Source organism: Canis aureus, chromosome X (assembly GCF_053574225.1).
Source record: "Canis aureus isolate CA01 chromosome X, VMU_Caureus_v.1.0, whole genome shotgun sequence".
Taxonomy (NCBI): domain Eukaryota; kingdom Metazoa; phylum Chordata; class Mammalia; order Carnivora; family Canidae; genus Canis; species Canis aureus.
In genome coordinates this window covers 47,328,148-47,347,863 of record NC_135649.1, presented here as the reverse complement: position 1 = coordinate 47,347,863, position 19,716 = coordinate 47,328,148, and the positions used below count along the sequence as shown (strand labels likewise).

General features: G+C 39.6%; 2 protein-coding genes and 1 pseudogene across 3 annotated transcripts in view; 2 read left to right on the top strand and 1 right to left on the bottom strand.

The window, feature by feature from the left end:
- BEX3 (brain expressed X-linked 3) overlaps positions 1 to 19,716 on the top strand; it is a 323,487-nt gene that overhangs the window by 225,734 nt on the left and 78,037 nt on the right. The window lies entirely within an intron of this gene.
- On the bottom strand, positions 1,141 to 2,308 carry LOC144307555 (protein BEX1-like). The gene is made up of 2 exons (XM_077887412.1): positions 2,150 to 2,308; positions 1,141 to 1,780 (listed from the first exon to the last, which is right to left on the bottom strand). The coding sequence occupies exon 2, from the start codon at positions 1,773 to 1,775 to the stop codon at positions 1,389 to 1,391; it is 387 nt and encodes a 128-aa protein (XP_077743538.1). The 5' UTR covers positions 1,776 to 1,780; positions 2,150 to 2,308; the 3' UTR covers positions 1,141 to 1,388.
- Positions 15,064 to 15,832, top strand: LOC144309104 (protein SET-like; annotated as a pseudogene).

The window sequence follows — 19,716 nt, the reverse complement described above, 5'->3', positions numbered from 1 at the left end:
TTTCTCAAGTTCTTTTGGGACACTTAAACCCAATAATCCTTTAATGGACTTCCCATAATTACCCACATTTGGGTACCCACTGAATTCATGGACATAATCTTCTGGCATCCAGAAGATTCAATGTAAGTTAGTTAAGTTAGTTCTTTCTTTACATTCATAGATTTCAGGGGGATGGGAGGAGGAAGGACTGTCTCAGACTGAACGTGAGCTTTGTCCCCATACACATCTTTATACATAGTCTAATGAACTAAGGTTTCTGTTTTTAAAGATTTATTCATGAGAGACAGAGAGAGAGAGGCAGAGACATAGGCAGAGGGAGAAGCAGGCTCCTCACAAGAGGCTGATGTGGGACTTGATCTGGGATTCCAGGATCACAACCTGAGCTGAAGGCAGCTGCCCTACCGCTGAGCCACCCAGGTGTCCCACTAAAGAGGTTTCCTGGAAAAGAACTCTATGCTTAAGGAAAGAGAGAACTAGACAGATGAGGTCTCTTCATGAAGCTAAAAAGGGAGAGGGGACTTATTCACACTTTTACAGAAGAGTGAGGACTCAATTGGAGTGTTCCAGAAAAAAATCAGTGGCTTTTTCACCTTGAGGATTCCTGAACATCAATACCCAGGGAAGAAGATGGGAATGGGGTACAGAAGCAGAGGAATATTGGTACCTACCCCTAAGTCCACATAAAGACCTGACTTTGGAAACTTCCCCAAGCAGCTGAAGGGAATATGTAAATGTTGGGTCATGCACATTCCAGTGAGAACAAGAACTTGGAGAAAGCTTACAAACATACTGCTTCATCAAGTACACAAGGCAGCTCTTGGGAGTTGTTATCATCTTGATTAGGTACCATTTTTTTGATGATTCTTAGAGATGATTCTCTCATCATTATTAGGTTAATATGTTTAAATAGGTGATCCAGAGGTAAGCTACAACTGAAATTGTATCACAAATGTTTAGATAAGTGCTCATATTGCTTTTACCAGGGGGCCAAGCCCTTTCACCAGGTAAAAGCAATGAGAAAATATAGTTATTTGTAATTCTATCATAAAAAGATAAACATGTTAACTTTTTATTTTATATACTTAGACTGTTTGTTCATATATAAAATCTAGAAGATTTGAAGTAACAGAATACAGAGAATGTCTTTTAAACTGCTTTATTAACTCCACAATATATAATGAACATCTTGCCATGCAATAGGGTAAAACTCCCCTGCTGACAGAATCTTACAGATTGGGTCAAAATACAACATTCAATTAGAAGCTGGTCATAGGAGGCCCATAAGAGACATATAACACTAAAAGGTTTACAACAAAGGTACATTGAGAACATGTAAATTTAGGAAGCAGGTGTGCCTTCCTATTTAACTTCAGGGAAAACGTCAGGATTCAAGGCATAAGGCAAAACTCATCATGATGGTCATGGTGAGGAGGGTCAGTGCTAACTGCCCGCAGACTATGACTCAATTGCTTTTCCCTCAGCTTTTCCATCAGCTGTCTCATCTCCTCCCCAATCCTTTCCATATTCTCTTCTCTCATCCTTCCCTGTGGTTCTCCAAGCCACTGAATCACATCCCACCTATACTGCAGGATGGGCTGCCTAACACGGAACCGCCTACGATTTACTCGAGGCACACAATATTCTCCAGCTTCCAAAGGGAGGGCTAAGGACTCTCCTTTATTAGCAACTTGCTCCTTTTCATTCTTCTTTTCGTTTTCCTGCTGGGCACTTTCCATGTTGACACTTTTCACCACTTGTTTCTCTTTGGACGCCATTGCTCCTAAAAGACAAAAGAGCAATGATTTTCTTAGTGGGCTGATCAGCACCGAGGACAGAGGCCCTACTATGCACATTCCAAGATTCAAAGCCCTGGATCTCTTCAGTTTTTTAAAATTTCATTTTCCCACCTGAGAGGCTCCCTACGCCCTCCAGGGGGCCCCCGGTCCGAGCCCCCCTCCCGCCCCCGTCGCTCCCCTCCCCGCCCCCCCCCCCACCCAAAGCCCACCATTTTCCCTGCCGATCCCTTCCCAGGCCTCTGCAGGCACCAAGATGGAGGACGCGCTGGGGCGGGGGGAGGGGTAGGGAATTTGGGGCCTCAGGGTTTTCCACACGTTCCCCGCACGCCCCCTCTACTGTCCCCCACACCGACCTGGGCCTATCCTTGCAGTCTCCTCCTCCTCCTCCGGATTCTCGCCGCGAGTGCGCCGCCGCAACACTTGGACCAGCACACCTGCAGAGGGCCGGGGTGGCAGCAGGGGGGCTGCGGCGGCCGAACGCTTCGCGCGGACCCGACGCTACCCAGCCCCTCACGGGCCCCCCACGGCCGTGCCCCCCCGCCACCCCCAGCCGCCCCATCCCCCGCGCTGACCACCATTTTCTACACCAAGAAGGACCGGCGCGGTGCGGGGCGGGGCGGGGCGAGAGGCAGGTGATGCCGAAGGGTCAGCGCCTCACCACAGCCCGGCGCTCCGCCTACCATTTTCTGCAGCCAAACGCGGGCCGCGGTGGGGCGGGAGGCTGCGGTCCCCCCGCCGCTTCGCCCCGGGGCTGCGGCACCCCGGTGGGCTCCGCGGCCCGTGTGGGCTCTCCCACACCAAGCCCAGGGATCGCTCCCCGTCCGCCGGGTCCCTTACCTGCTCCCCTCCGCCTCCTACTCTTTGGGGCCGCCCCTGGTCCGCCGCCTTCAGGGCCACCGGGAGCAGGTACCGACGAGCGGGAGAGCGAGCGAGCGAGCGAGCGAAGGCCGGGTCTGACGCTACAGCGAGGCGCGCGAGTCAGCGTTGGCGGGTCACGTGAGGCCTTCGTCACTGCTCGGGGCACCGCCCCCATGCCGTGTGGGCTGCTGCCCGCGAGGTGGCGTTCGGCGGGGCCGCTAGCACAGCTCGCCTCTGCTGCCGCGTCCTTCTTAAGCAGCACCAGCCTGGGCTCTGTGACTCTCCCTTTGTGTATTCCTGGGCCTTTCTCTGCCTGCTGGGGAAGGGCAATATTTTCTCAGGGGCCTGTTGGCCATTCCCAGTTTTTCTCTGGGGACTTGCCTCTTCCTATCCTCTGCTCCAAGAATATGCTTTCTTCCACTTGCTGTGCTGTCTGCTGCCAGTGCTCTCCATTTTCCCTCCACTAAGATGCATAGAAGAGATGTGTCAGGAAAAAGAGTCAGGAGAGTGGATTTTTAAGAATTCTTAGTATCTGTTTTGTTCCTTTTATATTAAGCCCCCCCCCAAAACAATATACTTTTTTTTAAAGAAACTATATTTTAATTTTAAAATTAAAGTTGAGGACAAAAACCCAACCACCTGTTTCTTCTGCTAAGTCACTATATAAATATAGACTCTACAGGCAGCGTCTTTTTTTAGAACTTGGAAGAAAACACGGCAGCTGATGGCTCCTCTTGTTAGGGGCTCCCAGACACATGAGGCCCTTCCATAGGGTGAGCTAACGAGTCAGTAGTGCCCCAGAGTCTTAATGAATTTTCAGAATTAAAACACCAGCAATGAAAATTCCTTAACAAATTTCAGGCTCAAAAGGTAATATGTAGGTCTTTATTTGCAAATCACATGATTTAGAGAATCCTAACGTATCTACAATAAATGTACTATAGAACTAGTACTTTAATTCAGTGGAGTTGCGGCTATAGATGGATATAAAAAAAACTCCATTGTATTCCTGTATGCTAGTGATGAACAATTGGAAATTGAAAATGTGTTTTGGATAGATACAGATGTAAAGATACAATATAAAGATTAATGTAAAATACATGAAGGTCCAGGATTAGGAAACTTAGTACTGTTAAACTATCAATTCTCTCCAAATTCATCTATAAATTTAGTGTAGTAAAAATAAAAATTTTAGCAGGCTTCTTTGTATAACTTGACAAAATTACGCCAAATTTATATGGAAATGAAAAGGACCTAGTATAGACAATGATTTTGAAAAAACAGCACAGATGTGGAAAACTATATTATCTGATTTCCAGACTGAGGTTGTAGTAATAAAGGTAGTGTAGTAATGGAGTATACATAGACACTGAATTTAAAATTAAAAGCTTCTGCTCTGTGAAAGATATGGTTAAGAAAATGAGGGGCTCCTGAATAGCTCAGTTCATTAAGCGTCTGCCTTCGGCTCAGGCTCAGGTCCTGATCTCGGTCCTGGGATGGAGCCCCCCATTGGGTTCCCTGCTCAGTGGGGAGCCTGCTTCTCCCTCTCCCTCTACCACTTCCCCTATTTGTGCTCTCTCTCACTCTCTTTCTCAAATAAATTTAAAAATCCTTTAAAAAAAAACCTTAAAAAAAAGAAAATGACGTGGGAAGCTCATCAATATGTGTAACCAAAAAAGTTTATATCCAGCAGATATATAAAGACCTTCTAAAATTCAAAATAAGGCAAACAATGCAATGAAAAATGATCAAAAGATTTCAATAAGCATTTCACTAAGGTACATGTACAAATCACCAAAGAGCTCATGGAAAGCTGCTTGATGTCATTAATCACCAGGAAAATATAAAACAAGCAAACAAATATAAACAATGAATTACCACAACATGACCATCAGAATTGATAAAATTAAAAAGTCTGATAATCCTAGATTGTCAGATATGCACAGATATCTAAAAGATATTTTGAAGATATGGAACAACTGGAAATCTCATTCCTCATTTGTTGCTGATGAGAAGTTCAACCACTTTGAAAGACTTTTTGATAGTTGCTTAAAAAGTTAAATTTATACTTACCATATGTCCAAGAAATTCCACTCTCAGGAATCTTCCCAAACAGAATTTAAACCATATTTCCTCAAAAAGATTCGTGTAGGAATGTTCATGGCAATTTCATCTAGATAGCCACGAAGTGGATACAATCCAAATGTCCATCAACAAGTAAATGTATAAACATTGTGATGTATTCATGTGTTAGGGTACTACAGAGCAACAAAAAGGAACAAACTACTGGTAGAAGCAATAACATAGATAAATCCCAAAAAACATATTATACTCAGGGAAAGATATCAGACACAAAAGACTGTATTCTGTTTGATTCCATTTATATGAAGTTTTGGAAGAGGCAAAACTAGTTAATATTGATATAAATTGGATGAAATCAGTGTTTGCCTGGCTTGAAGGTTGGAATTTTTCTGAGTTTAAAGGAGGAGTAACAGAACTTTCTCAGGTGAGGGAAATGCTCTGTGTCTTGATGGGGTAGTGACTCCATTGGTGAATACATTTGTTGAAAACATTGAACTATATAGTTAAAATGTGTGCATCTTATTGCATGTAAATTATATCCAATAAAGTTGATTAATAATCAAAATAAATCTAATTAAATACTTGCAAGACCATTACACTAAGAATTATAAAATAATTTTGAGAAACATTAAAGAAGACCTAAATAAGGATAGATATATACTGGGTTCATGTATTGAAAGACTCAATATTTTAAGGTTGTCAATTATTCCCAAATTGATCTATGAACTCAATGCAATCCATATAAAGATCCCAGTCAGTTATTTTTTGTTGACAGGCAGATTCCAACTATATATGTGAAAATACAAAAAAAAAATGTAGCCAAAAGAACCCTGAAGAAGGGAGCACCAAAACTTTCACCAGTAGATACCAAATTTAATACAATGCTACAGTGAGTAAATTATGAATAAATAATGTGATATTGTCTCAAAGATGAATTTACATACTCATGCATGTACAGACCTGTGAAACATACCTACACATACTGTTGCTTGATTTATGGCAAAGGTGACACTATAGTCAAATGGGGAAAGGATTTTTTTCCTAAAAAGTGGTGGTAGCAGATCAGTTGGGTATCCATATGTGAAAAAATGTATGTCAACTCTACCCTAAGTAATACACTAAATAAACTCCCAATGAATTGCAGATCTAAATGGGAAAGGTGAAAATATCATTCTACAGGAATGACAAGAACACAGAGGAAATTATCTTCTTAAATTTGGAATAGGCAGTATTCTTCTCTTTTTCAATTTAAAATTTTTAAATTTTTTTATTTTTATTTTTTTAATTTTTAAAAATTTTTAAAAAGATTTTATGTATTTATTCACGAGAGACACACAGAGAGAGGCAGAGACACAGGCAGACGGAGAAGCAGGCTCCATGCAGGGAGCCTGACGTGGGACTTGATCCCAGGTCTCCAGGATCAGGCCCTGGGCTGAAGGCGGCGCTAAACCGCTGAGCCACCCAGGCTGCCCTTTCTTTTTTTCAAAAAATTTTTTAAACCTATTTTTAAATTTTATTTATTTATTCATGACAGAGAGAGAGAGAAAGAGAGAGAGGCAGAGGGAGAAGCAGGCTCCATGCAGGGAGCCCAACGTGGGACTCGATCCCAGGTCTCCAGGATCACACTCCAGGCTAAAGGCAGCGCCAAACCGCTGAGCCACCGGGGCTGTCCTTTTTTCAATTTTTTATTTAAATTCTAGTTAGTTGAGACGCCTGGGTGGCACAGCGGTTGAGTGCCAGCCTTTGGCTCAGGGCGTGGTCCCGGAGTCCTGGGATGGAGTCCCACATCGGGCTTCCTGCATGGAGCCTGCTTCTGCCTCTGCCTATGGCTCTGCCTCTCTCTCTCTCTCTCTCTCTCTCTCTCTCTCTCTCTCTCTCTGTCTCTCATTAATAAATAAATAAAATTTTAAATTCTAGTTAGTTAACATACAGTGCAGTGTTGGTTTCAGGAGTAGAATTCAGTGATTCATTAGTTATATATAACACCCAGCGCTCATCATATCAAATGCCCTCTTTTCTTTTTTTTTTTTTTTTAAGATTTCACTTATTTAGGGACACCTGGGTGGCTCAGCGGTTGAGTGCCTGCCTTCTGCCTGGGGTGTGATCCCGGATTCCCGGCATCGAGTCCCACATCGGGCTCCCTGCGTGGAGCCTGCTTCTCTCTCTGCCCATGTCTCCACCTCTCTGTCTTTGTGTCTCTCATGAATAAATAAATAAAGTCTTTTAAAAAAAGATTTTACTTATTTATTTGAGAAAGAGAGTACACACGAGTAGGGATGGGGGCAGAGGGAGAGGGAGAGTAGCAGACTCCCTGCTGAGCAGGGAGCTCAATATGGGGCTTGATCTCAGAACCCCTCAGATCATGACCTGAGCCAAAGCCAGACACTTAATTGACTGGGCGACCCAGGCGTCCCTGAAGTCCCCTCCTTAATACCAAAGACCCATCTATCCCATTCCCCACCCATGTACCTCCATCACCCCTCACTTTGTTCTCTGTATTTAAGAATCTCTTATGGTTTGTTTCTCTCTCTCCCCCCCCCCATATGTTCATCTCTTTTGTTTCTTAAATTCTACATATAAATAAAATCATATGTCTTTCTCTGACTTATTTTTGCCTAGCATAATACATTCCAGCTCCATCCCCTACTCGCCAATGGCAAGATATCATTCTTTTTGATGGCTGAGTAATATTCCATTGTGTATATATACCACATCTTCTTTATCCATTCATCGTTGGTGGACATTTGGGTTCTTTCTTTAGTTTGGCAATTGTTGATAATACTGCTTTGAATATTGGGTGCATGTATCCCTTGGAATCTTGGTTTTTTTTTTTGTATCCTTTGGGTAAATATCTAATAGTGCAATTGCTGGATCATAGGGTAGTTTTATTTTTAACTTTTTTGAGGAAGATCCATACTGTTTTCCAGGGTGGCTGCACCAGTTTACATTCCCACCAATACTGCAAGAGAGTTCCATTTTCTCCACATCTTCACCAACATCTGTTGTCTCCTGTGTTGTTAATTTTAGACATTCTGACAGATGTCAAGTGGTATCTCATCGTGGTTTTGATTTGTATTTCTCTGATGGTAAGTGATGTTGAGCATCTTTTCATGTGTTTGTTAGCCACCTGGATGTCTTCTCTGGAAAAGTGTCTATTCATATCCTCTGCCCATTTCTTAACTGGATTATTTGTTTTTTGGATGTTGAGTTTGGTAAGTTCTTTATAGATGTTCGATACTAACCCTTTATCTGTTATGTCATTTGCAAGTATCTTTTTCCATTCTTTAGGCTGCCTTTTAGTTTTGTTTATTGTTTCCTTCGTTGTGCAGAATGTGTTTATATTCATCAAGTCCAAAGAGTTCATTTTTGCTTTTGTTTCCCTTGAATAGGCAGTAATCTTAAAGAGGACGCAAAAAGCACTAATTATGAAGCATAAAAATGATTGTAAATTGCACTTTATTAATACCAGAAATTTCTGTTCATCAAAAAACACCGTTAAAAGAATAAGGAAGCAAGCCACAAACTAGGAAAAGATATAAGGAACGCATATATTTGACAAATGGCTCATATATATAATGTATAAAGAATTCTTACAAATTAGTTTTAAAAAGAGACAATCCAATTAAAAAATGGGCAAACACCTTAAAACAGCACTTCAAAAAACAGAATATCCTAATGGCTAATAAATTCATAGAATATGTTCAACTTCATTAGTTTACAGAGAAATACAAGTTAAAACCAGCATGTCATACTACTAACCCCCCTCCCCAGACAAACAAAATGTCTAAAACAATAAAGACAGAAAGTGTCAAGTGTTTTATGAGGATGTGGTACAACAGGAACTTGCCCTACCACTTAGGAAAACTCTTTGGTACAATATACAAAGGTAAACATATGCATACTTTACGACCAAGCAATCTCACTCTAGTTATACCCATAAACCAATGTGTGCATTGGTTTACCAAACATTTACTCATACGTTTATAATACTTTTTATGTTGCCAGAATTTAGCACATACCCACATGTTCTTCATCAGGAAAATATATAAATAAATCGTATATTTACACAGTGGGAAGTTACTCAGTAATAAAAATGTACAAATTACAACTACATGCAGTATGGATGAATACCGTAAAGATAATGTTGAGATAAATAAGCCAAAGTGAAAAAGAGTAATGTATATGAGTTTTATGAGTTTAAACAAAGGCCAAACTTTGATGTTAGAATTCAAGGTAGTGGTATCCTTGAATAATGAGTGGAACAGAGTTTCTACAGTGTTGGTTATGGTCTGGGGGTTTTTCTTACATTTTCTTTAAAGTACTGCTTAAATGGTTTTAGTTTGTAAAATGTCACTGAGCTAGGTACTCATGATTTGGTCACTTTTACATATGTATTTATTTTTTTATTATTTTCTTTTTTAAAGATTTTATTTATTTATTCACAAGAGACACAGAGAGAGAGAGAGAGGCAGAGACATAGGCAGAGGGAGGAGAAGCAAGCTCCATGCAGGGAGCCCAATGTGGGACTCCTCGATCCTGGGACTCTAGGATCCTGCCCTGAGCTGAAAGCAGATGCTCAATCTCTGAGCCACCCACGCATCCCTACATACGTATTTTATACTTTATTTAAAAGTTCCCTTAAGCTAGTATCCAAGATCTATAAAGAATTTATTAAACTCAACAGCAAAGAAACAAACAATCCAATCATGAAATGGGCAAAAGACATGAACAGAAATTTCACCAAAGAAGACATACACATGGCCAATGAGCACATGAGAAAATGCTCTGCATCACTTGCCATCAGGGAAACACAAATCAAAACCACAATGAGATACCACCTCACCCCAGTGAGAATGGGGAAAATTAACAAGGCAGGAAACAACAAGTGTTGGAGAGGATGTGAAGAAAGGGGAACCCTCTTGCACTGTTGGTGGGAATGTGAACTGGTACAGCCACTCTGGAAAACTGTGTGGAGGTTCCTCAAAGAGTTAAAAATAGAGCTACTCTTCGACCCAGCAATTGCACTGCTGGGGATTTACCCCAAAGATACAGATGCAGTGAAAAGCCAAGCCACAAGCACCCCAATGTTTATAGCAGCAATGTCCACAATAGCCAAACTGTGGAAGGAGCCTTGGTGTCCACTGAAAGATGAATGGATAAAGAAGATGTGGTCTATGTATACAATGGAATATTACTCAGCCATTAGAAATGACAAATACCCACCATTTGCTTCAACGTGGATGGAACTGGAGGGTATTATGCTGAGTGAAATAAGTCAATCGGAGAAGGAGAAACATTATATGGTCTCATTCATTTGGGGAATATAGTGAAAGGGAATAAAGGGGAAAGGAGAAAAAATGAGTGGGAAATATCAGAAAGGGAGACAGAACATGAAAGACTCCTAACTCTGGGAAACGAACTAGGGGTGGTGGAAAGGGAGGTGGGGCGGGGGGTGGGGGTGACTGGGTGATGGACACTGAGGTGGGCACTTGACGGGATGAGCCCTGGGTGTTATTCTATATGTTGGCAAATTGAACACCAATAAAAAATAAATTTATAAAAAAAAGAAGATGTGGTTTATATATACAATGGAATATTCCTCAGCCATTAGAAACGACGAATACCCACAATTTGCTTCAGCGTAGATAGAACTGGAGGATATTATGCTGAGTGAAGTAAGTCAATCAGAGAAGGACAAACATATGGTTTCACTCATACGGGGAACATAAAAAATAGTGAATGGGATTATACGGGAAAGGAGAGAAAATGAGTGGAAAAATCAGAGAGGGTGACAGAACATGAGAGACTCCTAACTCTGGGAAATGAACAAGGGGTAGTGGAAAGGGAGGTGGGTCGGCAGATGGGGTGACTGGGTGTCTGGCACTGAAGGCAGCACTTGACGGGATGAACATTGGGTGTTATGCTAAATGTTGGCAAATCGAACTCCAATAAAAAATATACAAAAAATATATAAAAAACTAAAAGTTCCCTTAAGGCAAAACAAACTAACATCATCTTTATTATGGTAAATTGTTAAACTTACAAAAAAATTCTCACACTATTGGTGGGGATGTAATTTGGTATATTCTTTCTGGAGAGCTATTTGACAGTAATTATTAAAAGTCTTAGAAATGAGAGGAGGTGTGTGGGGGAATGGGGTAACTGGGTGATGGGCATTAAAAAGGGCATGTGATGTGATGAACATTGGATGTTATATACAACCGATGAATTATTGAAAACTACATCTGAAACTAATGATGTACTATATGTTGGCAAATGGAATTTAAATTAAAAAAAGAAAAAACAAAGTCTTAGAAATGCTCATACTATTTGATGTAATAATTTAATTGTTTACATTCCAACATACTTGAAAAAATCATACATGTGTTTGGAGATTTACACATAAGGATATTAATTATAGTAAAACAAATATAAGTAAAGTAATTGAAAAACATGAGCAAAAATATAAGCAAAAAATGAAAAATACAGATTAGTTGCCTTAAACAAATCATTGCCTATTAGTATAAGTGAGTTCTGTAAAACAAGAAAAATATCCTGTATATACAATGGAATATTATTCATACACAAAAAGGAATGAAATCTTGCCATTTACAATAACATGAAGCTAGGGAAACAATGCTAAGTGAAATAAGTCCTTCAGAGAAAGATAAATACTATATGATTTCACTCATATGTGGAATTTAAGAAACAAAACAAATGAGCAAAGGGAAAAAGAGAGAGAGAGAAAGAGAAACCAAGAAACAGACTCTTAATTTAGAGAACAAACAGATAGTTACCAGAGGGGAGGTAGGTGGAGGGATGAGTGAATAGGTGATGGGGATTAAGGAGTGCACGTGTGTTGTGATGAACACCAGGTGATGTATGAAAGTGTTGAATCATTATATTGTACATTTGAAACTAGTATAACATTATGTTAACTATACTGGAATTAAAATAAAAAGATTAATTAAAAATAAGTAAGTACATAAATATATAACTTGATTAAAGAAAAAGAAAGAAAAAATCCCACATCTCATATTTCATTGCAAAGAATTTGGGCACAAAGACAGCCTTGGCTGCAAGGGAGGCTGGGGAATGTTAGTTTCTAGTTCAGTGATCAAGAGTTCTTTGAAAAAAAAAAAAAAAAGAGTTCTTTGAAAACTTTGGGGAAAAGAATCTTATTACTTAGAAGAAGATGGGCTGGGATGCCTGGGTGGCTCAGCCTTTGGCTCAGGGCGTGATCCTGGATTCCCTGGATGGAGTCCCACATCGGATGGAGTCCAGCATCGGGCTTCTTGCATGAAGCCTGCTTCTCCTCCCTCTGCCTGTGTCTCTGCCTCTCTCTGTGTGTCTCTCATGAATAAATAAATAAAATCTTTTTTAAAAAAAGAAGAAAATGGGGAAAATTGTTATTGGGGAAAATAAACCACCTTGGCTAAAAGGAGTAATAGCAATAAGGTGGCACTTATAAGTCAAAATTTGGCAAAGTTGTTCATTTATTTATCTGAAATACGTCCACACACAACTCAGTTCAGTGCAAAGCATAAGGTTTTTTAATTCATATCTAAGAACAATCAACTGGGTGAATATCATTATAGTATAAAGATAACTTGATCATTCATATTTGTTATAACTTTATTATAGTTATTTTTGTGAGCATCACTGATAATTTCCTTAGTATGGATGCTTAGGAATGGATCTGTAGAGTCAATGGGGAACCTATATTTTAAATCACATGCCACAGTTCCATAAAGAAATGTTAATATATTTGGATTCTATTATCTGAAAATAAGTGAGAAAGCCCTTGAGGAAGTACAGAGCACATATTTCCTGACTTCGTATCATAAAGAGCTTGCACTGAACCTGCTTTGCAATCATAGACTGTTAATAGACTTAAGCACCTCTAAGGAGGAGCAAGTGAACTTGTACCCACAAAGCAGCATGAGACAGGATAGAGTGATTAATGGTAAAGACAGGGCTGGGCTTGGGTTCAGTCAGATAGTTCTTTTCTCTCTTTCCTACCTTACTACTAGGTCATTCCTACTTTCTGAGGCCCAGGTCAAGGTCTTTTACCTCCTTGAGATTTTCTCTATTTCAGGCCAACCTAGCCACTTCTTCTAGTTTCTATTGATCAGACAGTTCACCCTTTTGTTCAGTTGTCTCCAAATGGCCCCATGTGAAAGGGTATTTGGCCTACCAGAGACAGTATATGTTTCACCAATGTTGTGCATTTCTCTGAGACATAGCCATTATCATTCAGAGCATATAAGGCAGTGCTGGGCATGTGAAGTGCTCCCCAAAATAACTCTTAAGTGAACAAAGGTGGGAGAAAACATAGGGACATTTTCAGACAGTCCTCATTCTAAAGATTTTTAAAAATTTATTCATGAGAGACACACACACAGAGGCAGAGACATAGGCAGAGGGAGAAGCAGTCTAGTTTCCCGCAGGGAGCCCCATCCCAGAACTCCAGGATCACGCCCTGAACTGAAGGCAGACACTCAACCATTGAGCCACCCAGGCGTCCCAAGACAGTCCTCATTCTAAAACTTGTGTCCATCCCTGATTGAACACTAACCAGCTATGTAACCTTGAACACCTTACTTAAATCTCTCAAAAGGGGAGGAGGAGAGGATAGAAGGAGGAACATCAGAGAATTGTCTGCCCTAATAGTTCAGATAAAAGGTCATAAGGACCTGAAACAGGATAATGATGAATTCGGCTGTCACAGTGAAGAAAGACAGAGTCTTACTGGCTAAGGAAGGGGTGAGAATCAGACAAGACTGACATTTCAAGAAAGAGCCACTAGACAAACTAGCATGGATGGTTGCATTAATTAATATTAAGAGTATGGGATCTCAAAGATAACTATAAAATATCAACAGAAGACTTGAAAGTCAAGTTGGTCCTAGTCACCAAATGGTATCTGGATAAGGGCAAAATGTTAGAGTCAATATTTTATTCTCTTGGATATCATTGCCAACTTACAGGAATTAACAAAGAGGATCAGGTGGAACTGTAAATAGGCAGTTAGAAAATCTAGACTCTGGGAAAGTCTACAAGTCAAACAGCTCAAGTTCTTCCATAGATAATTTTCAAGAAAAAGAAAGAAATGGAGCAAAAATCTGTACATTAGTAGGGACCTTAAATAAATATAAACATTTTTAAAGAGCAAGACTAAACTATAATGTCTAGGTATGCATACTTGGAAGATAAGGACAAAGAAACCAAAGAATGTGATTACTGCAAAAGTCAGGATAGTGGTTACTTTTCAAGGTAAAAAAGGGAAGCTTCAATTAGGATGGGGCAAATAGGGGCACCTGGGTGGCTCAGTCGTTGAGCAGCTGCCTTTGTCTCAGGTGGTGATCCCAGGGTTCTGGGATCTGGGATCCAGTTTCACAATGCATTCCCGCAGGGAGCCTGCTTCTCTCTCTGCCTAAGTCTCTGCCTCTCTGTGTCCCTCATGAATAAATAAATAAAATCTTTTTTTTTAAAGGGATGGAGCATATAGAGGAGCTTCTGGGGTGGCTGGAAGTTTTATTTATTGATCTGAGTTATGGTTATTAAGAGTGCTCACCTTATACTATTTCACTAATGTTTACATTTTTTATGTTTCTGGGTTATATTTTGTAATAAAATACTTTAAAACTCATAAGATTTCTTTTCGTCTACAGAAGTATGATCTAAGACACCATTTCAAAACTCAACGTGATAGACACCAAGAGCAGTAATGGTGAGATCCTAGAGTTTCCTACTCACCTCATAATTAAAAAGTTTCATAGTTTTAGGGTTTTTTTTTAAAGGGTTTATTTATTTATTCATGAGAGACACACAGAGAGAGGCAGAGACGTAGGCAGAGGGAGAAACAGGCTCCCCATGGGGAGCCCGATGTGGGACTTGGTCCCAGGACCCGGGGATCACGCCCTGAGCTGAAGGTACATGCTCAACCACTGAGCCACCCAGGTGCCCCCATAGTTTTAGGTTTTATATTCACGTGTATGATCAATTTCAAATTATTTTTTTTTTGTGCATGAGGTGAAGATCACAGATACCCTGTGAGGAGATATCTTGGCAACTTTGTTGAAAACCAATTGACCCAAGCGTGAGTGAGGCAGGCGAGCGAGCAGCCTGCCCACCGGCCGCCGCCGCTTCCCCTCCATTAGCAGGAGCCCTGCAGACTAGCCGCCCCAACACCACCCTCGTCGTCAGGCAGCGAAGGCAGCGCGCGCCTACCTGGGGGAGCGAGAGCGAGAGAACCCGCGAGCGCCTAGTGGAGGAAGCTGGCCCCCGCGAGCGCGCCTGCGCACAAGTGGCGTGAGGGGAAGTCTATGCCCTCACTCTACGCCTTCCCTTCTCCATCTCTCCGCTCCCTCCCCACCCCCCAACCGCGGAGCAGAGCCACTTTGACTTTGGAGGCCAAAGTCAGTAAAAAGGAGCTCCACTCCAACCACCACGGGACCATGGAGACCTCAGAAAAAGAACAGCAAGAAGCAATTGAACATACTGATGAAGTACAAAATGAAATAGACAGACTTAATGAACAAACCAGTGAGGAGATTTTGAAACTAGAACAGAAATATAACAAACTCCGCCAACCATTTTTTCAGAAGAGGTCAGAATTGATGGCCCAAATCCCCAATTTTTGGGTGACAACATTTGTCAACCATCCACAAGTGTCTGCACTGCTTGGGGAGGAGGATGAAGAGGCGATGCATTATTTGACAAGAATTGAAGTGACAGAATTTGAAGATATTAAATCAGGTTTTTATTTTGATGAAAATCCTTACTTCGAAAATAAAGTTCTCTCTAAAGAATTGCATCTGAATGAGAGTGGTGATCCATCCTCAAAGTCCACTGAAATCAAATGGAAATCTGGAAAGGATTTGACGAAATGTTCAAGTCAAACATAGAATAAAGCCAGCAGGAAGAGGCAGCAGGAGGAACCAGAGAGCTTCTTCACTTGGTTTACTGACCATTCTGATGCAGGTGCAGATGACTTAGGAGAGGTCATCAAAGATGATATTTGGCTAAATCCATTACAGTACTACTTGGTTCCCGATATGGATGATGAAGATACCTGATTTATTTATTTTTAATTATGTTTTTTGTGCTGTTGATGTCATATATAAGAAACCATTGTCTAAGTTAAGGTCACAAAGATTTATGCTTATGTTCTCTTCTAAGGGTTTTATAGTTTTGTTTCTTACACTTAGGTCTGTGATTCATTTTGAGTTAATTTTTGTATATGGTGAGAGTTCAGCTTTATTCTCTTGCAAGTGGTATCCTGTTCTCCCAGTACAATTTGTTGAAAATTTGATTTTTTTCCCCATCAAATTATCTTGGTGCCATTCTAAAAATCAAATGACGATAATATATGGGCTTATTTCTGGAGTTTCAATTCTATTCCATTGACTTGTGTGTATATCCTTTGCCAGTACCATCCTGTTTTGATTATTATAGATTTGTACTAAGATTTGAAATCAAGAAGTGTAATTCCTCCATCTTTGTTCTTCTTTGACAAGATTATTTTCGTTCTATTATTTTATTCTAGGTTCCTTGTAATGCTATTATGTATTTGAAAGTCTACTTTTTCATTTATTCATAAAAGGTAATTAAGCTTTTGGTAGAGATTGCATTGAATCTGTAGATCTCTTTGAGAAATATTGCCGTTTTAACAATTTAATCCTCCAATCTATGAATATGGAATGTCTTTCTATTTACTTAGGTCTTTACTGTATTTCAATAATTCTCTGTAATTTCAGAGTATAAGATTTACACTTTTTTGTTAAATGTCTTCCTAAGTATTTTTTTGATGATACTGTAAATAGAATTTTTCCTTAATTTCCTTTTCAGATTGTTTGTCATCGGTATATATAAACACTACTGGTTTTGTGTGTTGATCTTATACCCTGCAGCTTTGAATTCATTTATTACTTCTGGTACCTTTCTTGTGGATTTTTTAATGATTTCCTATGTGTAAGATCCTGTTGCCTGCAAATAGAGATGGATTCATTTCTCCCTTTCCAATCTGGATACTTTTGATTTCATGGGGTTTTTTTTGCCTAATTGTCCTGTCCGGAACCGCCAATACAATGTTGACTAGAAGTGGTGAAAGCAGGCATCTTTGTCTTGTTCCTGTTCATAAGAGGAAAGCATTCATTCTTTTGCCAGCAACCATAATGTTAGCTGTGGGTTTTTCTTATATGTCCTTCATCAGGTTGAGGATATTTCCTCTATTTCTACTTTTTTGAGAGTTTTCTTCATTATTATGAAGAGCTGTTGTATTTTAAAAAAAAAAAAAATCCTTGTGCTGTTCACTAAAATAAAATGATGAAATGAAATGGTAATGTGGTGGGTTTTTTTATTCTATTAATATGATGCATACATATATTGACTTTCTTGAGATTAACTCTGCTTGGTCATGGTATATAATTCTTAAATGTTTTTAAATTCAGCTTGCTAGTATTTTATTGAGGGTATCTGCATCTATATCATAAAAGTCATTGATCTGTAGTTTTTTAATTTTTATTTATTTATTCAGAGAGAGAGAGAGAGAGAGGCAGAGGCACAGGCAGAGAGAGAAGCAGGCTCCACGCAGGGAGCCCGACGCGGGACCCCGCGTCTCCAGGATCACACCTCCGACTGCAGGCGGCGCTAAACCGCTGCGCCACCGGGGCTGCCCTGATCTGTAGTTTTCTTGTGATGTCATTGTCAGGTTTGGGGATCTATCTATTTGCATAATTTACTTTTTCTCATCCTTTTACTTTTAACTTATATGTACCTTTGAGTATAAAGTTTTTCGTCTGTAGAAAGTATTTTGATAAAGTATTTTGTTTTTATATCCAATTTTACAATCTCTTTCCTAGATTGGATTGTTTAATCTACTTACATTTAATGTTATTATTGGTAGAATTGTATTCACATCTACCATATTTCTTTTGTTTTATATATCTTTCAAGTCTTTTTGTTCCTTTTTTCCTACTTTACAGCTTCCTTTTGCATTAAGTATTTTTTTATTATAACATTTTTGGGTTTTTTTTGATATTTTTTACTATATATTTTTATTTATTTTCTTAGTGCTTACCCCTGGTGTTACCATATACGCCTATCAAGATTTACTTCACATTTATATTAACTTAATTCCAGTGTAACATAGTTATGTTACTTCTATATAATTCTATTCCCTCTTCTTTTTTGTATAGTTATTGTTATACATATTACATCTAAATATGTTAGAAACCCAAAAATACATAGTTATAATTATGACAATATAATTTTATGCCTACTATATAAAAGCTGAGAAAAGAAAGGCCAAAAAGTATGTTGCAGAGTTTGCTATGTTGACCTTCTTATTTCCCATTTCTTGTTGTCTTCATTTGTTCCTGTAAATTCAAGTTACCTCATGGTGTTGTTTACTTAGTCCAATACAAATGGGCATACCTTTAGTCAAAAATCTAAAGCAATCATAGAGCTCATCTTGATTGCTTCTCTTCTGTCAGGGACCACACTGTCATGCTCTCAGTTGTGTAGAGTCTGAAAACAATTGTAGTTGTTTGATATATTTGTCCAGTGATAAGGTTTTTTTAAAGATTTTATTTATTTATTCATGACAGACACACACACACACAGAGAGAGAGAGAGAGAGAGAGGCAGAGACATAGGCAGAGTGAGAAGCAGGCTCCATACAGGGAGCCTGATGTGGGACTGGATCCTGGGATTCCAGGATCATGCCCTGAGCCAAAGGCAGACGCTCAACCACTGAGCCTCCCCAAAGTCCCAGTTATCAGGTTCTTCAAGGCAGAAGTATATGCCTGATCCCTGTCTGTCCATAATTTTTGTCATTTTTTAATTTTTGTATATTTTGTACAATTCTAGAACAGATTGCTTATAGATTCCCCTCACCCCATGTAAAGTCATATTGTAAAAGGAACCACCAAGTTAGCCAGGTGTCTACCTAACCCACAGGGAAATTCACCCATTCTTGCCATAGCAAAAGTAGGAGTAAACTATGTCTCTATTTTCACCTTGCCATCCCTTTTGGATCAACAAGATAAGCAGTGATCTAACTGGAGATTGTACACCAGTATCCGCTTCTTACAGACCTCTCTCTGTATATGATTCTCTTAGAGCTTCCACTTCCACTTGGTTTTTTATTTTATTTATTTATTATTTTTAAAGATCCACTTGGTTTAAAAGAGGGAGGAATCTATAGTCTTGCTCTTATCCATGAAAAAGTGATAGAATTGACTTTCACTGTGTGCCAACTCTGGAGTCATAGTACCTTATTCAAAATTCTATATCCACTATTTCCTGTGTGACTTTGGGCAAGCTACTTAACCTCTGTACTCCTTAGTTTCCTAATAATAGCATTATAAGTATTAATTCAGTTAGTATATGTAAAGTGCCTAGAAGAATTAGGCAATAACTAAGAAGTATTATATAAGTTGTAAGTATCACTGGTGTTGTTACAATGAACAATACTGACCTCCCCACAAGGTCAATGGCTCCCACATTTCTTTACTTCTTATGCTTACCTGTCTCCTTATCCTGACTTGGGGAAGGGAAGACTAGGGTGATTGTTGCAGGTGGCTTAGATGCCTTTTGTCAAACTTTTGTGAAGGTATCTGGTCCCAGTTGTTGGAGTTTCTTTTTATGATACATAATGCCTCTTTGTCCTCATCTATGAGTCACATCAGTCAATCCTAGGCAAACAAGTCAAATCTAATTCAATATCTTACTTTGCCTGCATTTGCATGTATTTTCATACTAGCTTTTACTTAGAAATGGAGATGTAGGGATGCATGAGTTGCTTAATTGGTTAAGCACCTGACTCTTGGTTTCAGCTCAGGTAGGCTCAGGTCATGATCTTAAGGTTATAAGATGGAGCCCCATGATTCCACTTTCAGCAGGAAGTCTGCTTGAGATTCTCTCCCTCTCCCTTTCTCCCTCTTACCCTCCACTCTAAAATAATAAACAAATA

Coding starts and splice junctions, on each gene's coding strand:
- LOC144307555 (XM_077887412.1), bottom strand. CDS start 1,775: ATGGCGTCCAAAGAGAAACAAGTGGTGAAAAGTGTCAACATGGAAAGT.